Source organism: Grus americana, chromosome 8 (assembly GCF_028858705.1).
Source record: "Grus americana isolate bGruAme1 chromosome 8, bGruAme1.mat, whole genome shotgun sequence".
Classification (NCBI taxonomy): domain Eukaryota; kingdom Metazoa; phylum Chordata; class Aves; order Gruiformes; family Gruidae; genus Grus; species Grus americana.
Window position 1 is genome coordinate 6,390,396 of NC_072859.1, and position 23,444 is coordinate 6,413,839.

The 23,444-nt window shown below is 39.2% G+C and overlaps 1 protein-coding gene across 12 annotated transcripts in view; it reads left to right on the forward strand.

The window, feature by feature from the left end:
- Positions 1-23,444, forward strand: part of CEP350 (centrosomal protein 350) — a 77,430-nt gene that overhangs the window by 31,953 nt on the left and 22,033 nt on the right. For 5 of the 12 annotated variants that reach the window (XM_054834452.1, XM_054834451.1, XM_054834453.1 and 2 more), the window contains 17 exons: positions 572-735; positions 1,707-1,896; positions 3,468-3,688; positions 3,799-3,962; positions 4,633-4,791; positions 4,989-5,120; positions 7,356-7,492; positions 7,867-7,986; positions 9,715-9,881; positions 10,411-10,607; positions 11,164-11,348; positions 12,663-12,750; positions 13,120-13,266; positions 14,071-14,228; positions 16,871-16,993; positions 20,618-20,817; positions 22,429-22,640. In XM_054834452.1, the coding sequence (XP_054690427.1) occupies positions 572-735; positions 1,707-1,896; positions 3,468-3,688; positions 3,799-3,962; positions 4,633-4,791; positions 4,989-5,120; positions 7,356-7,492; positions 7,867-7,986; positions 9,715-9,881; positions 10,411-10,607; positions 11,164-11,348; positions 12,663-12,750; positions 13,120-13,266; positions 14,071-14,228; positions 16,871-16,993; positions 20,618-20,817; positions 22,429-22,640 (2,764 nt within the window). The remainder of the gene's footprint in view (positions 1-571; positions 736-1,706; positions 1,897-3,467; positions 3,689-3,798; positions 3,963-4,632; positions 4,792-4,988; positions 5,121-7,355; positions 7,493-7,866; positions 7,987-9,714; positions 9,882-10,410; positions 10,608-11,163; positions 11,349-12,662; positions 12,751-13,119; positions 13,267-14,070; positions 14,229-16,870; positions 16,994-20,617; positions 20,818-22,428; positions 22,641-23,444) is intronic. The other 7 variants (XM_054834455.1, XM_054834457.1, XM_054834458.1 and 4 more) reach the window with 5 other exon arrangements.

Genomic DNA, 23,444 nt, shown 5'->3' on the forward strand with positions numbered 1-23,444 from the left:
AACGTGTTTATATTGGTGGTACTTTACCTCAGAAGGAAGGTAAAAGGCACTTTGCACGCTGAAAATGTTGGCTGCAAAAATGCTTTCTTTCTGATTAAACTTATTGGTAAGTCTTCTGTTGGTATTATTTAGTCTATGATGCATTACCCCCTTATTTGCAAATCTTTTGTAATTCTTTATTGAAAATCACTCGTATTTCTATCAATGTGTTGATGATACCTGTATGCCCAGGGATTATGTAAAATGCAGTCGTATTTGGAGTCATTCTTATGTTGTCCAAGTTTGGAGTCAAATAGCTCTTAGGGGTTAGCCCTGGAAAGAGGGTTGTTATCCATCTTGTACTGTTTTATATTATCTGAAGTATGTTTCAATATGTTCAATGTTATGTCAAACTTCCTAATCTTTTAGCTGTCATAGTTTTTAATCTCAAAATCAATGCTTTTCAAGATGGGCTAATTAGTGCAGTTTTAGCCATCTGTCTCTAATGTAAAGTGTGGTGGATTTGTTATGTGCAGTGTAATGTGGGAGTTGGAAGTCCTTAGTTAATCACTGTCACTGTGCTCCTTTTTAGTGTTGCTGGCAGCAGTAATTCAAGCATTCAGGAAGAAGTTCCTAGTAGGAAATCTCCCCATGAACCCCGATCTGTAGAGCTTGCTTCTCAGCATTCATCTGGACCACGGTCTGCGGCATCTTCTCGCTCATCTGCTTCCTCTAAAAAGAGAGGGAAAAAGGAACGTAAGTGCAGTACTTGACTGTAGGGAATTTTTTTGGAAGGAGTTTTAGGGTTTTCTCGTTATGAAAATTGTAGTCTCTCTACATATGTAGAAACTGTAATCTAATACTGATAGGAAGACTTATTTACTGCTCCAGTGATTCCTTCCTAAATTCTTTTTGACTCTGATTATTCTCTGACCTTAAAATAAGGTCAGAAAATTTAATTTCAGTCATCTGAAATTAAATAGGCAAGAGGTTATTAACGGTATTGAAAATGTTTCCTTTCCTAAACCAGCCTTCTAGCAAATTAGTTAATTTTAATATCATATGGGAACTATCCTCAGATTCTGTACTGAGGAAATTCCAATAGGCTGCTGAGAAATCTGAGTTATGGCCACATTTATGAAGGTGACAAGAAGTTTGCCTGTACATGCTTCATCTTTGGATCACAGACAGTTTTTGTAAGTGCACAAATTAGTAAATACACTTTTTCCTACAGTAACTTGTGTTACAAAAGCGTAAAACTTGATATTTGGTACACTCTTACTATATAAGCAATGGATGACATAAGGAAAAGCTAGATTCAAAGTCAATAAAAAGATGAGAAAAATAAGATTGGGCATTCCAAATTAACCTCCTTCTTGTTTTTTCAAAAATCTCTGGCTTACCCAAAGAAAGCTAGGCTTTATTCTAATTTTCAGTATTGAAGAGTCAAATGCTTGTTTTCTTTATTTAAACTGATAACCTGCTGAAATGAAAGCTCAGTGACAATTTTGTTGACAGTGGACACAATACGCAGCAAAGAACTTAATCTCCTGTAGGAAGCTGCCAAATTTACATTTCTTGCTTGTTGGATTTTTAGACTTGTAACTCAAAGGCATCTTTAAGTGAGGAAAAAAGTTCTGAATTATTTGTTTTGGGGCTCCTGATGGCTAAGATATTCATACTTAAAATACAAAACATAAACTTTTGGCAATGGTGTTGCTTCTTAGGGTTGGACTCTTTCAATGGAAGTTCTCACCACTTTCCTGTAGAAGAAGATAAAATGCTATCTGAATTAGAGTGGGGATCCCAACAGGCAAAGAAGTCCTTATCGAGTAGCAGAATTTCTAATAAAGATCATGAACAGAACCCAGATACAGACAGCACACTGGAAAACTTGTCGGGACACTCCCTAATGAGGTAACACGAACCTTCTAAGACTGTATGCAAGTATAACTAAGTTTGGTAGTGGTATGGCATGTTATCAAAAATGGTTATGTCTTTAGATATGCCAAAGGAAAGTAACAGAAATGATCAAATGTTAGTAAGATGAGCATGCGGAAAACGTATTTTTTCCCCCCCTGTATTTTAAATATGAAACCCCAAAGTAGGTGACTGTAGTAAGAGAAAACGCAAAACAGCGATTGCTGCCCAAATGACCGCTTGGTTTTTGTAAGGATAACTGGCCAGCACAGGTATCCTGTGAGGCTCAGTACCTTAAGCATTGAAAGACAATTTTCATTTTCCACTTCTTCAGGTGGTCTGTAAGAAGGTGGGGGGGGCGGGGGAGGCGAGGGGGATAGCTAGTCAACGTGTGCCATCATCTTGCTCTTTTCAGTAGGATCCACATACATTTTTGGCTAGACTTTTGTACAGCTAATACCCATAAGCCTATCCAGCTCTGATGGGTTTTTTTGAGAGATGAAGTGTACCTCAGAAAAGAGTGTAGAGGAAGAGAAAAATTTTTTCTGTTGCGTCCTCTGTATGTCTAGCTATGAATGCAGTTTATTTTCTGCTGATTATGCAAGGATGATAGTTATGAAATACACTCAGCTTAGTTTTCACTATACTTTTTTCTAAAAAGCAACAAATAATACAAATGGTGTTTCACTCATTCTGTGTGGGTATAGAATGGCTCTGAGGTACTGACTTACATTGGTGACTTTCACTGATATCCAGTACTGGGTTTGAAAGGTCCGATGGCCTCCTAAGATGTGCCAAGTAAAGCAGAAAGTCTTCCTAAGGGATTTAAGCAGCCACTGTTAATCCTCTTTGGCTTAATGAAATTGAACTAGTAAATTTCGAAGTGTCTGCCTTATTTTCTGTATGTTTGGAAAGAGATGTGTTTAACTTTCCCTTAAGAAGAAATGTTTCTGTAGTATTTTACTAACTGTTCCAGTCAAGTTTTTGACCTTCAAGCATTTCATTGCAATTTGATGAGAGATGGAGACTCAGGGCAGTGGCTTATCACATTCAGTTGCATCCATATGCTGATAGTAACCTGTTTCCTTTTTAAAAATACTGTTTGGCATATTCTGATAGCAAAATATTGCTGTAATTTCCTGTGGGTAAAACAAAGCTCTTCACTCAGAGTCTCAAAACAGATGCATAAATGCACATGCAGATGAGTGCATCTCGACTTTCACATGCCAGGTTCCTAACAGGAGTCATTGAAACTGTTTGTCTGGCCATGAAGAACACGTAGATACCTTGTTAGTTTGTGTGTGTGTATGCTAACTAGTTTAATACTTGGAGGCAAAATAGGGTGCTCTAAAAACTTAACTCTAAGCTGGGATATAGGTACAAAACCCATCTCATGAGGCCCTTTCCTAAATGCAGACTGGGCCTGTGCAAACCATAAGAGACTGTGCTTTTTGCATAGATCTCTTTGGTACATATATAAATGGAAGAATGAGGTTATTGCATTATTGTCTTATCAAATGGCTGGATTTAAGAGTATCGACTCCTTTCTTTTTCCATTTCACTGTCAGTTTCTCAGACAAGGGAAGATCCCAGAAGACACCGACGACTTCTCCATCTCCTGGTTCTCAAAAAATGTTGCAGTTTGATTCTATAGGCAATACAGCAGAAAGAGTCAAGTCACCTGCTGGCTTTTCTGGAAGTACAGGGTCAGGGCTGAAGCCTAACCTAGCCTTTCCTGACTTGAGTCTGGGAACTAGCAGGTCTGTAGCAGGAGCAGCCCCAGGAAACGGTGAGTTGTTTTATTAAAGGCATACTAATCTCAGAGCTGTTATATTTTTAATTTTTTTTCTGTGGGGCACTAAAGTCTATGGAGGTTGACTGGTAAGTCTTATTCTGCAGGATGTATGCGCTTCTCCCCTGCTGGTCTTCAGCATCGTTTGTCAGCAGAATTGAACTACCTCAGTGCTATTGAGGAGTCTGTGCGACAGCTTTCAGATGTAGAACGAGTACGAGGCATATCACTTGCCCAGCAGGAGAGCGTTTCTTTGGCTCAGATTCTAAAGGTAATGGAAAAATATTTCTTTGTCTTAACCTTCTTTTTTTTTTATTTTGTAAGAAAATTAATCAAATTAGGACCAAGTTATGCTTTTGTTAGCAATGCAGAGAAGTCGTAATGGGCATGATGGAGCATCTCTGATAATGTCCATTTTTTAGGATTAATGTCTGTTATCTTTCTTATTTTACGTTGACACCAAGGAACTGGTGACTCTGGAATATGTGTCATGAATATATCATTAGCTGGAATCACTGCTTTGGTTGTGTTCTTCAGTAATATAAAAACTTGATGATTTACTGGGTGTAATGTTGGGTCCCAATGCTGTGCAGTGTAGTTGTTCAGGCTGGATCATTTGTCTTATTCCATGAAAAGGATATTTTTGGTTGGGATTTCCTTATGTTGACAAGACTGCTTGTTCTAGTTTGTTGAATTAATTGGTTTCCTAAATCCTCTCTCTTGGAGAAGAAGGGGAAGAGTATGGGGCACGTGCATTGTTTACTGCCTACTTAAAAAGGGAGAGGGTCAGTCGGCAGGCTGAAAATTTAACTTCAGCAGAAGAGGCACCACAAGTAGAGTAGATCTAGATCTTTCAGAGATAGTTGCAGCCAGTGGCTAAGGCAGAAAAGGTATTTACATTTAACTTGCATTTACATTTAACTTGTTTTCCTGATCTGTAGGCACAGCAGCAGCGCCATGAACGCGACTTAGCTCTTTTGAAAATCAAGGCCGAACAAGAAGCTTTAGAAAGTCAGAGACAACTGGACGAGGCAAGGCAGAAGGCAGCTCAGGTAATGCTGCCCTTCAAAAAATGTGGAGTGTGTAAGAGGCAAAATGCTGTAAGTAAACCCGTGCCTACGAGTATTCTTAATTTGAAGCTGTGAACAGATGGAAGTGGTGAAGGGGTTTAATGTAGCTGGAAAAAAGCTCTTGGGGGCCAATTTGAAACTTTTTCCCCCAGATTTTGAGAAATAAAACTGTAGTTGTTATAGCCAGACAATGTTGAAGAGCTGAACTGTCTGTGTTTCCTGCGTAGGTCCATGCAGAGTCACTACAGCACCTGGTCCAGTCACGGCAGGAGGCTGTACAAGAGACCTCATGCAAGGCTGCAGCCAAACAGGTAGAAACTGCTCTTCTCACTACAGATACAGCTCACCAGATCTGTGAGGTGAGGTCCCGAGTGAAGGGAAAAAGCTGTTCTCATTTCAGTATTATTTTGAATACTTTTTTGCCTCTACGTTGTTCTCTGTTCAGCATCACTCTCAGTGCAACTTTTTCACCTCCGTAATGTGACAAATGATAGGATTTTAAAGGAGCTTTTCTGGCGTCTTTACTTAGAAGTCAGTCAGCAGCCTTAAATCCCTGTTCGCTATTCTTATGATTTTCCAGTTAACGAACTGTTAAGAAGTTTGTTCTTCCAGGAGAGATTGATGATAGTGAACACATCATCTTTAATTTGTAAGAGTTGCACTACATCAGGGATTGATCCTGTATCTGTTTCATATGCAAATTAAATTAGAAAAGCAGGGAAATTGCAATTTTGCTTTCTATTGACTGTAGGAGACCAACAAATAAAAAAGGAGGGGGGGAGGATCTTCAGCAGAGCTCTTACCTTGGTACAGAGTTTGAACTTTTCTTTTTTTTTGAGTCTTCTCACTCTACTTGTGGCATACAGAATATTGATTAGTTTTCAGTTTTATATATCCATTTATCAGTTTTTATACTTGTTGCTCCCAACATGTAGCAGCTGCTTCACACATAGGTAAGAAACACAGTAACGAAAAAATGCTTTTGCTTCTTCACAGTTTAGCAATCGCAATGACTGTGGATTAGGGTTATGGAGTGCAGAAGGCGGATGGGTATGAGCATAACTGTTTCTTCGCAGCTTGTGCATGTACTGGTGCTCAGCCAGGCTGTTTTTATGATAGGTAATGGGACTACAGAATAATACTGATGTACTTGTTCTGGGCTTTGCCAAATACACAAAGTTGAAATAATTTTTGAATAGACAAGGATGGGTTAGGTTAAAGGAGCGGAAAAGCTCAGGCATCTGAGATACATGCAGTAGTTGTTGATAGCAGGTAGTGACATCTTGGATAAAGACAAAGAAACATTTGTAGTTTATAGAGCCGAAGTGGGTGGAAACCAATTAAGAAACAAGGTAGAAGAAACAGAGACAGCTTTTATTTGGTGTAAGGTTTTAATCTCTCATCTTGCTTTAAGTTTGAAGTCCAAGAGTCAGAGGTGCTAGCGGAGAGGTTGATGGGGATGACTTGGTCAGTGATGATGCACTAGCAGAGTAGCTTTTCCATCCATGCTCACAAGTGACTCCTGATACTCAGTTGAACCACCATGTATTTTAACTGGAATGCAGCAGTAGAAATGCTGGCCACCAATATGTTGGGAATATTTTTGGATGTACACTGTAATTTCTTATGTATAAGGGAACGGAGTTGATTTTCTGTATTGCTTTCAATGAGAAGTTTATCTTATGCAAAAGAGGTAATATAGCATGCTGCTATGCAAGTTTGCTTAGAGCTGACTGTCATACTAATGAAGGATAAAATAGTGGGTGATGTATACAAACGATCCAATTAAAAAAACCCCATCAGCATTCACTTGTTTTTCTAAAATATTATGCATGAAAAATTGATGGAGAAACTCAGTATATGTATTGAAAGTTACTGAAATACAGCTTATTCCTACCTTCCAAACCAATCAGAGTTTCCTGCTCTGCAAGAGGCAAACCTTGGAACAAGAAGAAAAAATAATAAATTCTAAAGCTTCTAAAAATCAGTGTTCTCTGCTGTGATTTCTGAAGAAGTTTTTATTTTCTATTCAGGTACACAGTGGCTGCCGTACATTAAAAGGGAGAAATTTATGGCTATTTGTTGATTTAATGCTGCCAGTTTTAGACCTGGCAGTTTGCATGATATTGGAACTTTAAACCTGTTGCTTCCTTTAGAATGAAAATAATATTTCTTGCTCTTTGGGCAAGATGCACTTTCAAATAAAAAGAAAACATTATATCTGGCATTTGTTGTTGTTTTGTTTTTTTTAAAATTAATTGTAATGGTAAGTCTGGAATATTTTATTATGTGGGGATCGTTCTACTGATCAGAATTTGGCTAAGGTGATTAGAATGATAAGTAGTATCTTGCAGGTCTGTAGTTTCATATCAATAATTCCACTCTGCATAAATTAAAGAATATGTATTTACAAGCAACATATACCTCCTACAACCAAAATTGACACATATGTAATTACAAACCATCTCAAACCTGTGTCTTACCCATTTGTTCAATAAATCAGTAAATTGCCTGTGAGAATGACTGTTTTTTCTTTCAAAAACACTTTGATGCTTATAAGCGCATTGTATTCCTGTGTTTTTTATTGTACTCAGATGACAGAGTTAGCACGAACACAGATCTCGGATACTGTCAGCGCTCCAGCTGCTCCAGTCACCGCCTTGTATGACCACCAGCGGCAGCATCATTCAGAGTTCATCAAACAGCTGAGAGCCCGAACTGATACAAACAGGTTTTGCCTAATGTTTCACATCTTAGGAAGGGGGAAGTAAGATTTTGTTAGGTTTTGCTTCACCTATTCTTGAAGAAAATTTTAAGATGTCACAGTGAGTGAGCATTTAAGAAGAATTATTTAGAATCCATCTTTATGCCCTTAATAGCGTACACCAAAGGTGACATTAACTGGTTCTGTGAAGCTCTGTATAAAAGAGTAGAAAAAGATGAACTATATGTTTTGTGGGATGACTTAACTAGTCTGAGCTTTAAGTGATCTTCTCAGAAATTTTAGCTGTCACTACTTCTAGTAAACCGATGAAAGCTTGTGAAAACTGTATTTGCTTTGGTTCAAGACAATGTAGATTTACCCCAAATGCTTCCCTTTCTCAGGAAATGTGAGTCTGGTGCCATATCACAAGGTAAAGAGGAGACAGGTGACTCAAAACAGGCATACTCACCGATGTTTGACAGTTATTCAGAGTCCTCAAGATCAAAGGTTCATGATCAGAGGTAAGAAGAGTTTAGATTACACAGGGGTTTTTTACTGTAAATAAGAACTAAAGTAGAAAGGAATATCAAGACATTTCCTTCAGTGTTTTTTTAAAAAGAGGGAAAGTCAGTACTAAACCTGGAACAAGTAAACCTCTCTTATATTCCAGAGCTTGAAGGCTTACACACCTACCAGAATTTGCTTTGTCTTTAATTAAAAATCCTACTGCGCTGTCGTCTGCAGTGTAATAGTATGTTTTGTGTTAATATCTTCAGTTTTGAATTTGCTGTATCTGTTCTCATTGGTCACTTTTCTCTTTCCTAACTTAAGAATAATTGAGTTCTGCATCTGCTTTCTCATTCAGCTGAATTAGCAAGAGTCTAGCAAGCAGGTGAAGGGAAATGGTTATTCCCCTCTGTTCAGCTCTTGTGAGACTGTATCTGAAATACAGTATCCAGTTTTAGGCTCCTCGGTAAAGAGAAGACATTAACATACTGACACAAGTCTACTGGTGAACCACCATGATGGGTAGGAGGCTGGAGTAAGTGATGTAAAAGAGAGGCTGAAAATGAGCTAACTTAACCTAGAGAAGAGAAGGCTAAGGGGACAGGGATCTGGTTGCAGTATCCTAAAGGTGCATTGTTAGGGAACGTGAGGCGAGGCTCTTCTTGGAAGTGCACAGTGAGATGACAAAAGGCAATGGTGAGCTTCCAGAAAGAGGAAAATCATGGAGAAAAAAATACTCCCCATGAGAGTGGTCAAACACTGGAATAGGGGTGCAAGGAGGTTGTGGGATCCTCTGTCCTTGGAGGTGTTCAAAACTTGGATGTGGCCATGACTTTGGTTGGATGAAATATCTTCAGAAATTTTTGAGTGGAGAATATTCTGATTTCTGGGCTGTGGCATACTTCTATTGCACTACCTTTGTAACCTAAACTTTAAGTCTCTGTTTATCCAATTTTTTTTCCCTGTCCCAAATATTTGCATTTGGTGCCCTTCTCATTCTGCTCTGTGTCTTTTTGAAACAGACTGGGACATAGACTGGAGCATATGTTCTGAAAATGCAGTGCAGGGACCTGTAGAACTGCCTACTCTGTAACGTGCTTTACTTTCTACTCTGTTTTCTGTGTATCTGTCCATTTTGTTAGGGTTTTGTTAAAGTTTTCGCTGCTGCTTTGCACTGGCTTGAGATTTTGCACAAAGTGCCTGGAGTGCTGCTTGCCTGAGGTTTAGATTTGACTCGTTTCTGGTGTTACTTTTCAATATCTTGCCTGTGTTTAATACTGGATTTTAGCTTTTTGTTTCCTGTTGACTTACCTGATCTACTTAGGTCCCATGAAGTTTCTCACAGCCCTCCTCTGATCTCGACCAACTGGAATGAATTTGTCCTCTGTAGTTCTTCTAACTTAAAACAGTATTGGTATCTCACTCATGCTTTTTAAAAATTATGAGGAGAGATGTTTCAGTGGTTTATCATCAGTACTCATTGCCAAGTAGAGGGTGTGCATACCTACAAATCACTTGTATTCTAAGGTAGAATAAAAATAACAAGTTCCGCTGTCAATCGGCAGCTTGATGAGGCATGGAATTTTAAAGCAGCCAAGCTGCATTTTAAAAACAAAACCAAACCTTCTGCGTGTCGATTATTGCTGGGTTGTTAATCATGCTATGTACAGTAGTAGCGTAATAGAAATATTTTGAAATGTGCAAAGTAATTTTTAAAAAAAAATTATCTTTTTGTAACACAGTAGTACCAGCAGCCGCCAAGAGAGCCCTTCAGTTCCATCTTCTAAGGAGAATGAGAAAAAGCTTTCCCATCGTGAAAAGTTGAGTAGCAGTATCGAAGAGCAGGCTCACACTGGTGTGGATGATTCCTTGCCGAGCGATAGTATTTTATCGCTGCCAGATGAAAAAGGTTAGCTGTGTTGTTTGTATGTGATGAATCTGAAGATGCTAAGGAGGGAGGGAGGTGCTGTTTCAGAATTAGTTTCTGAAATAAATGAGGGAATACGTATGAAGAAAGCGGATCCTCAGGTGAATTGGTAGCCTCTTAAGAGGTTACAGAGGGGTGACACAGTGAGATGGAAACCTTTGGCAATTCTGCACAGCAGAGTCATGGAGTCTGTGGGCCACTCTGCTTTCTGCTGTGCTAGCTGTAGCCAGGTGTTCACTTGCTGAATATGCAGGCGGAACACCAAATGTGTCAGCAGCCCCAGAAATGTGTTTATACCTGTGTACAGAAGTCTGTTAGGTCTTTTGGATAACAGTTTTTCATGATGTCCTCTAACTCAAGGTCACTCTTTTCTAAACACCAATTTTTCTGCATCAGAGTAGTTATCTCCCTGTCTTTCCTGTCCCCCCCAACTTTACTGAGAGGAGAGAGAGTAAAATGTATTCATGGTACGTACCTGAGCATAAAACCACTTCCCTCATTTCTCCCTCAGATTCTGCTTCTATTGCAACAGAATATTCCCTGAAATTTGATGAGTCCATGACAGAGGATGAGATTGAAGAAAAGTCTTTTCGGTCTTTGCTGCCCTCTGAGAGTCATCGCAGAAATAACTTGGAGAAGAAACGGGGTAATCGTGATGATTCTGATGAGGAAGTCTCCCCAGAAAAAACAGCTCTGTCATCTATCAAGGTAGGTCAAGCAACCATAGTTAAGGTAAATTCTCTGAACTTTAGATAGTTAATGTGATGGGCTTCAAGTTAGCCATTCTTAGTTGTGGTTGTAAACTTTAGGGTTCTCTTAGTCCCTGTGGTTCTTTGAGCATCTCAAAACATAGAGTTGTATGAATGACGCTCTATGTCACTGTTGTACAAGTGCAATCACTTGGCTTATGGAACAGTCCATCCTCTACCTATTCCCTTGTAGCTTTGCAGAAGAGGAGTGAGCTTTTGAGGTGGGTTATAAAAGCCCAGTGGATTAATTCTTCCTACTATGCCTACACACAGCTAGGAAGTGCAAGAGGATGCTTCATCTCTCTGGCCCGACAGGGGACATCCCAAAAGTGTCATGCAGCCCAGGGCAGAAAAAGCTGGTCTGCACAAAGCTCAGGGGAAAAACAGCTTCCCTTCTTAAATCTGTTTTTGTGTGTGTGTATCTCTGTATACACACACACGCTTTGTCTTTGGAAAAAAAAAACCCTTGGAATTTCTGTATTATCAAATCACGCCAAATTTGTCTTGTCTTCCAGGAGCTAAGCCTGCCGTTCTCAGGGGGGCAAGACAGTTTCTCTAAATTTACCATGGAGATGGTAAGACAGTACATGAAAGAGGAGGAAATGCGAGCAGCTCATCAGTCCTCACTGCTTCGGCTCCGGGAGAAGGCTCTGAAAGAGAAGACCAAGGCTGAATTAGCTTGGTTGGAACACCAGAAGAAGTAAGGCAGCTCTGAATATGCATTGGTGCTGACTGACCATTTTCTTGTACTTGAAATTTTTTTGTAAGATTTTGCTTCCAGCCTACCCCTCCCTTATTAAGTATCAATGATTGAACTAGTTTTCTGGCATCAGTAATCTGATGATCTAAAAACATTAGTGTCACTTGGAAAGAACAGAACCCGGTTTGTAAGTGCGCTTTGATGTTTACATCAAATGTGGTTTGATAAAAGAGAATTTCATTGAAACCGTAGAACATCAGAGGTCTGTTGTGAGTCAGAGAAGGTAGTTCCCAACCATTGCTCTACAAGTCTTAATTCAAGAATGTATAAAACTGTCAAACAGTTAGACATCAAGCAAATAAAGTTCTGTCTGAGGTCATTTTTAGTTAACTCGGGCCAAGTTTTGTGAATCTGGATAGAATCATAGAATCACAGAATGGTTTGGGTTGGAAGGGACCTTAAAGCCCATCTAGTTCCAACCCCCCTGCTGCGGGCGGGGACACCCTCCACTAGATCACCTTGCCCAAAGCCTCATCCAACCTGGCCTTAAACACTTCCAGGGATGGGGCATCCACAGCCTCTCTGGGCAACCTGTGCCAGTGCCTCACCACTGTAACAGTAAAGAATTTCTTTCTAACATCTAATCTAAATCGACCCTCCTTCAGCTTAAACCCATTCCCCCTTGTCCTGTCACTACACTCCCTGATAAACAGTCCCTCACCAGCTTTCCTGTAGGCCCCCTTCAGATACTGGTAAGCTGCAATTAGATCTCCCCGGAGCCTTCTTTTCTCCAGGCTGAACAATCCCAACTCTTTCAGCCTGATAGGTGTTGTCCTTAATGATTTGTTTCCGACCTAACATATGCTTTGTCCTGGAATGCCACTTGAAGTGTCTAGTGATACTACTAAACAGCGGTGGCCAGATTTAATCAATAATATTTTTCCATAGTCACTCTCTGCATCTCATCTTCACCAGACATTTTTTTCCAACCGCTTGTCATTGCGGGTTTGATAAAGGATTGCGAGGTAGTGACCCACGCATCCTTTCTTTTGTCTTAAATGGTGAGCATACTACCTCTGCAGAACTTCTGCCCGTTCATGTGAGATCTCGTATTACTGCACTGGCCTTTTAACTGTGCATGTCTGTGGCTAAACAGTACAAAATATTCCGCTATAGAGAATGGCAGTGATTAAGTACAGCCATATACTCTTCTGCAGGTTAGGAAAAGTAAATTTTTTTTCCTGCTTTAAAGAGTAAAGGCTCATTGTTGTGCACTTTTTTCTTATTAAATCCTTTCTTCCAATCTATTCACAGGCATTTGCGAGACAAGGGAGAGGATGATAAGATGCCGCCTATTCGAAAGAGGCAGCGTGGTCTGCTGCTGAGATTACAGCAGGAAAAAGTAAGTGATGCCCTAGGAAAATCCTGTTGAAACCCCTGTGTAGCCATTAAATGTTTCAAACACCGTAAAAGCTAAGAATTGAGAAAACTCCATACCAGGCATTTGGATAGAAACCTAGCAGTATTTCTTACCAGTAAGTTTTATTTGCATTTCAGTAGTATTTAACATTGTTTAAAAGGGTCGTTCTGTATCGATAATCTCACTGGTTGAGACTTAGGTATGTTAATGTTCTTCTGTGCTTTGCTGCTGAAGTTCAGGCTAGTTACTTCATCGTGTAATTTCAGTCATTTTAACCCCATAGCATGCAGAGAGTGTGTTCTTGAGAGCTATCTGTGACAATTCTTATGCTTAATCTTTTATACCTAAAAGGCAGAAATTAAGCGGCTTCAAGAGGCTAACAAGGCTGCTCGGAAGGAGAGACAGCTGATCCTTAAACAGCAGGCGGAAATAGAACGAATCCGTCAGACTACAATGAAACTGCAGGAAAAACTAAAGTCTGCAGGAGAAAACAAGCTGGTAAGTGTTCAGTACAGAGCTGGAGTCTTCCCCCTTCGGCCGTGCAGCTGGTATCTCGCTTCAGTGTTTATAGGAATGGAAAGCTGCTAGATTGGACACATCACTTTGAAGTTTTGTTTGCCTCAAATGGTCTCATCCTCTTTATCTCAGTAATTTTATGTTTAATTTCTTTAAAGCATTGTTTAAGGAAATGCATTTTGAGAAGTTATAAAATGTTTTGGTTTAACTGGGCAGTAGATGGTGTTTGTTAATTCTCAAGCTTAACTAATGACTTTGGGAATATCAGGTTTTTGATGCTTAGATCTCTCAGGCTCTGATTTTTGTTTGATTATTTGTCAGACCCCAGAGAACTAAATGTAAGCGCTAAACCCAAAACTTGCTGCTTTGTGTGTGTGTTAGTGTCATTACACTAAGTTTCTTGCATCTGCTTCATGAGATAGCGAGATGGGATTTTGATAACTGCCTGCCTCCTTACAAAATTTTGAGGAGACACGAGTTTAATAATAGTAATATAGAAAGGATTGGTTCCCTGTTTGGGTGGCTGAGTTCTGGTGGGTTTTTTGCTCTAGATACCGTTCAAGGAGAACTTAAATTATGGAGAAAAAAGGTGGCCTAAAAAATTTGTGTTAAATAAAAATTAAGTCGGAAAATCAAGTTAAATCTGTAGGTGGACTGACTTATCTGAAGTAGTATTTGATGTAATCTGGGGAGAAGTAAGATAAGCTAACACAATTTTTTTAAAAGATTGTAGAATAACTTTTCTTACTTTGAATGTTGCTTTTTTTTTTTAACACTTAATTGCAGGAACTTCACAGCGAGGATGACATCAAGCAGAGCAATGGTTATAGCCCACTCCCAACTGATGCAGAAACACGCAGCCCTTCCCCAATCTCAATCTCCAGCAGTGAGACTAGTAGCATTATGCAGAAACTTAAAAAAATGCGCAGCAGAATGGATGAAAAGTAACTAATTTTATTTTTTTTCTTATACAAAAGTTTACTATTTTAATAGAACAAATTGGTTTGGCCACTGTCTGCAGTAAAAATGGCCATCAGAAAAATTTCAGAGGTATTGATATCACATACACTTTGATCTGAGTTGCCTGAAAAACAGCCAGTTGGAAGCCTTAATAGAACTATATTAATCTTTGAATATAATGCTTTAAAAGCTACGATTCTTGCGTGAATACTGAGATTCAAACATTGTTAGTTGGCAGACCAAGTAGTCAACGTTTTATTGTAGAAGATTTGGTTTTAATGATAGAGTCGGTAAAAGCACATCGGTGCACCCTCTTTGCTTGTAATCACGTGAGAGGCATGTTTCCCACACTTGAATCGATTTGTATGTGCTGGAGATAAAAAACAGTAGTAGTAAGTGAGGATTTGGTGTAAGTAGGAAAAAACCCCAACATGTTCTAGTTAGATGGTCTTTGTGTTCTAGCCTGAATTGATAGCTATTTTATTCAGACTCTTCTGGTAGGATCTGGTAAACTCAACAGCCAAAACCACAAATGATTTCCAGTTTCTGAAGTGTCATATTTCCAAAACTAAACTCTTGGCATTCCAAGTCATGTGAAAACCACCCCATCAGTATAGCAGCAAACTCTTTCTCCAAGTATGTTTTGAAGTTGGTAAATGGCTTAAGATGGGCACTTGAAAAGGGTGTGCTCTGTAGGCCACGTTGACTTCCAGGGTTTCAAAACAGGATTTTTCTTCTGATCCTATTTTTTTTTTTTGTTAAAAAGGTCTTTATCTTATTTTTTTCCACTTGAGATTCAACATACAAAATTTCAAATGGTGATACAAAACCAAGTTACAGCTTATGAATTTTGAGATACAGTATTAATACTGTAAGAGATAACAAATGCACTTCTGCATTCAAGACTTCCTTTGCCACTTTGCATCATGTAGTGGTTTTGTCAATATTGTTTTTGAAATCTTATTTTTTTTTCAAAGTGCCTTCATTTCTAAGCAATTGTGGAAAGAATTAAGTATTAATAAATAATTGTCCTTACTATTACAAGGGATAGTAATACAAGTAGTAGATACAAAGTAAGTTCTACCCTTAAAGATATCTTAATCATCAGTCCAAAGTATTGCTCACCTGGAGAATAATTTTCAAAAGGTGGATAGCAGGATTTGAGCTCAAACAATTGCTTTTAGGTGGAACAAGTGGAAATGGTGTGTGATGTAATGTATTTTTGGTTTTATGGTTTTGTCTTGGATTGCTATATATGTTCAAAGGAAGTAGTGTTTTGTGTAAACATAAATGATTCTCTAGAATTCAGTCTTCCTAATTGTATAATGCTGCACACCTTTTGCAGGTATTTTGATAGTGATAGCAGTGCTTATTGATTGAAAAACAGTGCCGACTTGGTATCTTTTTTTTAATGTCCTTATTTGTAAAACACATAAAAATAATAATAAACATAATAGAGTAAGACGTTTGGTTTGGGGTGTAAAGGTAGAAGCTGCCATTTGAAGGGAATCAATCAGGTTGTGAGGTACGGCAAAAGGAGAGAAGCTGAAGCTTTGGCTTCCTTACTTATGAGGCAGCTTTAATGTTTCTCTTCTGCTAAAAGGGGAATGAAAGAACGGTTCTGTTTTAATTTTAATTGATGAGTCTGTGTAGTCTGCATGTGAACAGGAGCATGCTCTGTCAAAGAGAATTAACCATTTTCCCCTTGCTTTCCTTGTATATGCAACTTTAATGATAATCTTTGCAATAGAAGAACTGATTAAATGCTCATTTTCTTTTGCTTTTCCTTAATATGCTTCTTAGCTTGCATTGTAGTTGATAGAGCTATATGGAGCATGGTATTTTTCTATAAATATGATAATTCAGTAGGAATTAGCTTAAAATGGTAATTCATTAGGAAATACCATTTTAAGCACAGCTGGAAGTTTATGTAGATTTTTTTTAAAAACAATAGGCATTATCTTTCTACAGTTAGTACTTCAAATGAAAGAGGCAATACGTGAGTATTCCGAGACCAAGTCTGCACTTTCTTGCAAAAAACCAAAATACCAGCTAGAAATTGAATTACAGGTATATCTCAGACTCTTCCTGGAATTGCTCATTTTAAAAATACATTATTTAATCTCTTTTTTTTTTCCCCTTTCACTGGTGCTTACCTTTAGAGATGTAATTTTACTGAGGTTTCGCCAGGTGAATGAAAATGTGTTTAAAGTTTCAGACTACCAAAGTTGTTCATCTCACAAAACTAGCATGCTATTTAATGCTAATAGTACACTCTGTTGACAGTTAGAATAGCAGGAGTTGTAAAAAAAGATCAGGTTGAGATATTCTAACTGGTGCATATGGAAGTCTGCATCAAAGTAATAAAAATTCCAAAATTTAAAGAAAAATATAGCAGTGTGAAAGTAGATTGCCTTTAATTAACAGCAGATGAAGTGTTCTAAGTGTATGCGTTCTGTTACCTTCTGCATAACAGTGTATAGTTTTTCTGCTTCAGATGTTGGGTAATAACTATACAATGTTAAATGCAATTAATTTTAAAATTCTTTGCTAGATGCTATCCTTTTCTCGTTCTTTCTGCCTTTTTTGCTATCTTAGTTTTAAACTCTTGCTCCTTATTTTGTAGACACTGCTCTCCTGTTCACTACTTCTTCTCTGTCTTTACGTCTCACCACTGGGCCTCTCTCAGTGTCTGTTTTCCCAACCTCCACCCCAAATTCCAGCTGTATATCTACAACCAATTGGTCAGGTAACTGTATCTTTCTCAAGTGATAGACTCTTTGATAGAGCATGCTCTGTTCAGTCCTAGAAAGTCGAGAGGTTCTTCATCACTGAACGTTTTTGACACTTTCCTCACTGTGTCCAGATCTCTATTGATGACATAGACAGTGGGATCGAGTGCACCCTCAGCTGGTTTGTGGATGACACCAAGCTGAGTGGTGCAGTTGATTCACTAGAGGGAAGGGATGCCATCCACCGGGACCTTGACAGGCTTGAGGAGTTGGGCTAGTGTGAGCTTCATGAAGGTCAACAAGGGTAATCCCCAGTATCAATATAGACTGAGATAGGAATGGATTGAGAGTAGCCCTGCAGAGAAGGACTTGGGGATGCTGGTGAACAAAAAATTGAATATGAGCTGGCTGCATAAAAAGCAGCATGACCAGCAGGTCGAGGGAGGTGATTCTCTCCCTCTGCTCCACTCTGGTGAGACCCCACCTGGAGTACTGTGTCCAGCTCTGGGGTCTCCAGTACGAGAAAGATGTGGAGCTGTTGGAGTGGGTCCAGAGGAGGCCATGAAGACGGTCAGAGGGCTGGAGCACCTCTCCTCTGAAGATAGGCTGAGAGAGTTGGGGTTGTTCAGCCTGGAGAAGAGAAGGCTCTGGGGAGACCTTGTTGTGGCTTCTCTATATATAAAGTGGGCTAATAATAAAAATGGAGAGAGACTTTTTTCCAGAGCCTGTAGTGATAGGACGAGAGGTAATGGTTTTAGTCTGAGAGAGGATAGATTTAGATTAGATATTAGGAAGAAATCCTTCCCTGTGAGGGTGGTGAGGCCCTGGCACAAGTTGCCCCGAGAAGCCGTGGCTGCCCCTGGCTCCCTGGCAGTGTTCAAGGCCAGGTTGGATGGGGCTTTGGGCAACCTGGGCTGGTGGAGGGTGTCCCTGCCCATGGCAGGGGGTTGGAACTAGATGGGCTTTGAGGTCCCTTCCAACCCAAACCATTCTATGATTCTAATCTCTTATTCCTAGTGTGTTCTGAGTAGCAGACAGATAGTTCACTTTGCTCCCACTGTCTGGTCACTACTTCAGAATAGCTGCTGAAACTGGGCTTAAAGTCAGACTACCTTGGATATAAATGTACAAGTATGGGCTAGAGCAGCAAGTTAATGCTTCCAGGTTAATATTTGGAATCCATGGATAAAATGTGGGATGTTAGCACCAGAGAAATAGTCTTTGAAATCATGCTGGTGTAGTCTGAGTGCTGCTGCTTCCTCTTTGCTCCCCTAGATTTCCAGCTTTGTAGATGCCAGATGCGATTTTGCTTCTTTTTTTTTTTTTTTCTGTCAAGATGCCCCTGCTTTTGAGGATAAATGTGTACCCTTGGTGTTGCAACTGGAACCCTCTAGACTGTAGTAAATATTAAGGCAGTGTGTATGCTACCTTGTGGCTCTGACCTTTTAAACCCCAGAGTTATAAAAGGGTCCGCATCTTTAGCCATGCTGCTTTAATCTTCTTCCTATAGGTTGAATATAGGAACCCTCTTTCTCTCCCATCACTTCTTTTGACTTATCCTTCTTATTAAGTAGTCTTTGTGCGGCAATTAATTTCATGGTCATTTAGTTAATTCTCCTGTCTGGTCTTCTGGGTTAATTCATTTGACATCTGCTTTTAAGGAATTCTGTTCTTCTGAATCCATTTATTTCAGCCTTTCTCTTGCATATTATTTCAACTGGACTTTCCTCCCTCAAGATCCAGTAAACTATGAAGATCCAGACGTACTGATGAAATCAAACAGCGGGTGAAGGAAGAAGGAAAAGTTGCCTTTTGCATTGAGATCATTGTAATAATGACCTCCATAATGAGTTCCAAATACATGATCTGCTAGACTAATTGGAACTGATGTGTATCTGAAAGTAAGAGCTGATAAATCTGATAGTTCTGGTGAAAGACACAACGTAAGCATGACTCTCCATGTCATGTTTGTAATGCAATTGCTGTTGGTAGTCTCGTTTCTTAATGATGTTAATCTGTTGGGTTTACCTAAGAGTAGATGATGTTTGATGTTTGTCTATAGAAAGTGATAAAGTAATACAGAAAATCATGGAATCTGTCAGCTTGAAGGTGGCAAGTGCTCCAGACACTCTGAGGGGCTTCTGTTTTTCACCTGCTCTTGTTTTGACCATAGGAAAGAAGATTGTGGGCATGTCTCACTGGCTTCTGAAACTTTTATCTTCACATCATAACTTGTCCACCTTACCCGAATCTGTCTTAGAGGAGGACTTACCTGAATCTTAACCTTTTTGTTCAACTGCCAGCTCACTTTTCCAGGGAACAGAATGAACGCTAAGTGAGCAAATAAGAAATGTCCCGTAGCAGGCGACACCTGCAGTTGATCATTCCAGTCTCTGTAAATAAAAGGGTTTTTTGAAACATGGGACATTAAAAAGCACAAATGACATTATTATCTTTTTTGCAGCTTAAAACTTTGATGCTAAGTGTTTGGAATGGCTTGAAAATTACAAATTATGAAGGCATTTGCAAAGCAAAATATCACAAGTCTTTGAAGACTGTCTTTTTAGGCACCACACCTTCTGTACCAATGACAAATTCTCACTCTAGCTGGCAAACTGTATTTTCTACAGTGATTCTGTGATGTCTTTCATCGCTCAGTTTCAATGTAGGAGATGAATGGATTGACATACACTCTTCTCTAGACTTGGGATGTCGGAGGAAGTGTGTGCAATTGATGTTGGACTTGCTTCCATTCACTGTCTTAAAGGTTAAATGCTGTGGTCTTGCTTACTTCAACGTTCAGAAGTAAGACCAGAGATACTATTGTTCAAGAGCTGGCAAAGAGAACTAGTATATGCACACAAACCTATTCATGCCTACAAAGTTCTATAAGAATTTCTTCGTTTCTGAAGCTTTGTGGATCACTAAGAAATCTTCGTCAGAAAGAAAATATCTGCTAATTTTCAGCATGAGCTTTACTTTTTATCTACTCTTAAAGTGGCAGCCAGATATGTTAGTAGCTGGGAAAAAACAGTCCTGCATCCTTACTCTCTTGATGCTGTCAGCTCACAATTAACATTCCACATGTGGCAATCCATAGAGATGATGCTTAAAGAGAGAAGGATAAAAGTTCCAGTAATTCAGGAGAACTATTAATACAGAATCACCTTCTCTTGTAATTATGTATTTGGAAAGAACTGTGGGGCAATTGGGGTTACAATTTTTCTGTCATTGGTATTAGCAAAAAGAAAGGTTCATTTTTCAAACAGTCACTGCTTTCTTGAGGGTTCCAGTTCAATACCACAGGTACTTTTCATGTCCCGAAATGGGGAACTTACCCTGTTCATTTTAGTGAATAGCTAGTAGCATTTTTAATGACTTTGAAGATCTTTAAAATGTAACCAGTGTGTTTACAGTATGTTTTAGACTTTATTTACTGCAAAGAAAAAAACCTTCGTGTCTACTTTTTTTTTTTTCAGCAGCACATCAGAAGTCTAGGAGATAGTAGTTAGTGTGGATATTATCCTAGAAAACAATTTGAACAGCTATAAATCTGGGAATTGTGGCAACAGAGCATCTGGGTATTGGGACCTTTGTGTGTGGTTGGCTGTTTTCCCATTGTCTTCTGCTCTGTCTGCCAGGTTCCTAACTAAGCGAGAACAGAAGCTGATGCAGCGTCGACAACATGCTGAAGAATTGTTGGAGTGGAAACGTCGCCTGGATGCGGAGGAAGCAGAAATACGGCGGATAGAAAAGCAGGCTCTAGCTGCCTGGGACAAAGAGCTGCTGAAAACCAAAATAGCCAAGAAAGAGCTGGGGGATCAGAGAACTGAGCCCAAAGGTAATAGGAAGTGGGGGAAAAGTGATGCAAATTACAAGAGTAAAGCATAATTGGACATAACGGTTGCTTAGGTTTGCACTTTCTTCCTTTTTTGATGTTTTGGTGGTGGTTGTTCTTCTCTGGACACTCTTAGAATCTCAATTTCTGCACTCTTTACTGCCTTCTGTTGCCTTGTTCTTTTAGCTCTATTTTACGCTTTAGTGAGATGTGTACTCCTCCTTTGCTGTGTATCTTAAGTGAACAGTGCAGTATAGGCCCATCGGATGTTTCTATGTACAATTTAAATTGTATTTCTGTCTTTCAAAACAGAAATACTGCATGATCTTTTGCTGATCGTCTTCCAGACTTACTCCATGAAACCCATTTTCCCCTGCAGTGCTGTCTGAGTGTCTATCCTGTTAGTCTTATTACTGTTGGTGAGGATGGCTCTTACTAGGGGCTGTTTTCCCCTTGCCTGCCTTTTCAAAAAAATGAAAGCATTTTTTTCTTCCCTCTGTTGTTAATGCAGTATAACTGTTTAATATCTGCAACTGTGCTAAAGCGTGATAGGATGTAATTAGTATAAATGATGCTACTGTGAGGAAAAATAAGTTCCCAGATGTCGGGAGCTACAGCTTTACTGTTCTGTCTTAAGTGGACCGTACTTTCTGCGTGAAGCACACAGAAGTGGATTGCAGTGGGAGAAAATAATGAAACTTCAGGGATTGTTCTAGAAATAATAATTTTTCCTTTTTTTCCCACTTTGCTGAAAGCAGGCAGCACGTCCTTTGAATGTGCAAAGGCAATTCAGAATTATGCCCTATTACGCTTGTTACTGAAAACAGTCATGGATTTTAGGCAACGTAAGACATTTTAAAGATGGCATGAGTATGAGTCAGTAAGTTCCAATGAACAAAAAATTCAGCACGGATGCTGAATTCTCATCAACAGAGGAGAATATACACTTGCTTTCTATTAATTGTATCTACCAGTAAGCGTTGGAGCACAGCCCTTCTTCAGAAGGAGAAGTTCCTTTCCCCAGCTGTTGCTCAAATATCGAATAGTTCTCCATGGCTGCCTCAGTAATGCTGTGACTCCTGCGGAATTTAGTAAACAGGAATATTGAAAACCCAACTTATTATTTTACTTGTTGCCAGTTGAGACTCATGATGAAATCATAACATTAAAATGTGTTCTGCAACTACTGTAAAGGAAGCAATCAATTCTAAATTCAAGATCTGGCTTGCGGATTATATGCTCCTCCATGACTTCTTCAGACTAATAGTGACTCTTGCTGGGGTATGGTCAACTGGAAGGACAGGTTTCCCTAATAATCTTTTTGGAGCATGTTGTCTGGAAAATGTTAGAATATTCTGAAAACCTCTTTATTTTAGGCATTCAGTAATCACTAAGAACGTTTGGTAGTCTTAAATCATGGTTCTCTGGTAAACATGCTTGTTCTTGCTAAATATTTCACCCTCGGCGTCTAGGTGAGTGAAATAAAACTTATCAATTTGACATGTATCGGGAGCAATTACTACTTTTCATATGCAGGCAGCAGTATCTCTGAAGGCATGTAAGTCACTGCAAGTTGTTAGCTGCTTTGTTTTTTCTCTCACGATTGAATCTCAGAAACGGCTAGTGAAGAAGAGTCTCCATTGCCTTCTTGCTCTCATCTGAACAGCGAAAGCTCTATCCCAGAAGATCTAGGCAGTCTAGCTGCTGAATCTGTCCCATCAGAGACTATGGGCCATGGACAACCAGAAAGCCCAGATCAGAGTACAACTAATGAAGAAATGGTTTATTCTGAAGAGTTCAAGTCCTCTACCTCACCTGGCAAACTTGTGAGTGAGCTTTTTATGCTGTATCTACTCTTACACTTGTAAAAGGCTATCAGAGGAGTAGTAGTAGTAAGTATAGCTGTCCCAGTTATCAAAGCAGAGATTAAACTAGTTTTTGCGTCTGCAATACCATTTTACGTTGCTGTGAGTAAACATTGTGATCAGGTATGTTCTTTGAAGTCTCGAGGAAAAATAGCTTCAGCACAGAGTTGAGATATTTTTAAACTTGTGGGTAATCTTCAAAACATTTTGCGTATGTCACGTAGGTATGCAATATTAAGTGGTGGAACACTGACCTAGTTTACCAGTGTGAATTAGCTGTAGGCTAGCTTGTTACCATTGTATAAATTCTTTGAGGCTGTGGAAACTATGTTCTGTTTTTCTGCTTTGCTTCAGTTGCAGTAATGTATCCCAAAGTATAGCTATAGGATGAAGAAGTAGAGCTGTAGTCTCATGCACCATCTTTTGGGTTTCAGATTATGTCTGCTTGCGAGCTAATTCTGCCTTGTTCTGTTCTAACTATTATTTCCACTTGGTTGATAATTTTTATAAGTTTCATCCTGATAACTTTGCCCTGTGCTCAATGAGACAGAAAAGGCAGTGTCTGTGGGGTAAAAGAACAGCTCATCCAGACTTATTACAAATACTTTCTTGGAAAGTTTGCTGAGAAGATAGTGAGGTAAAATGTCTAATATGTGCTAGAGGTTATGTTCAAAGCGTGTGAAAGGTTCATATGTTTAGTATGGGATCTTATTGCCATCGTTATTACCAAATACGATTACATAAACTGTATTGAACACCTGTGAG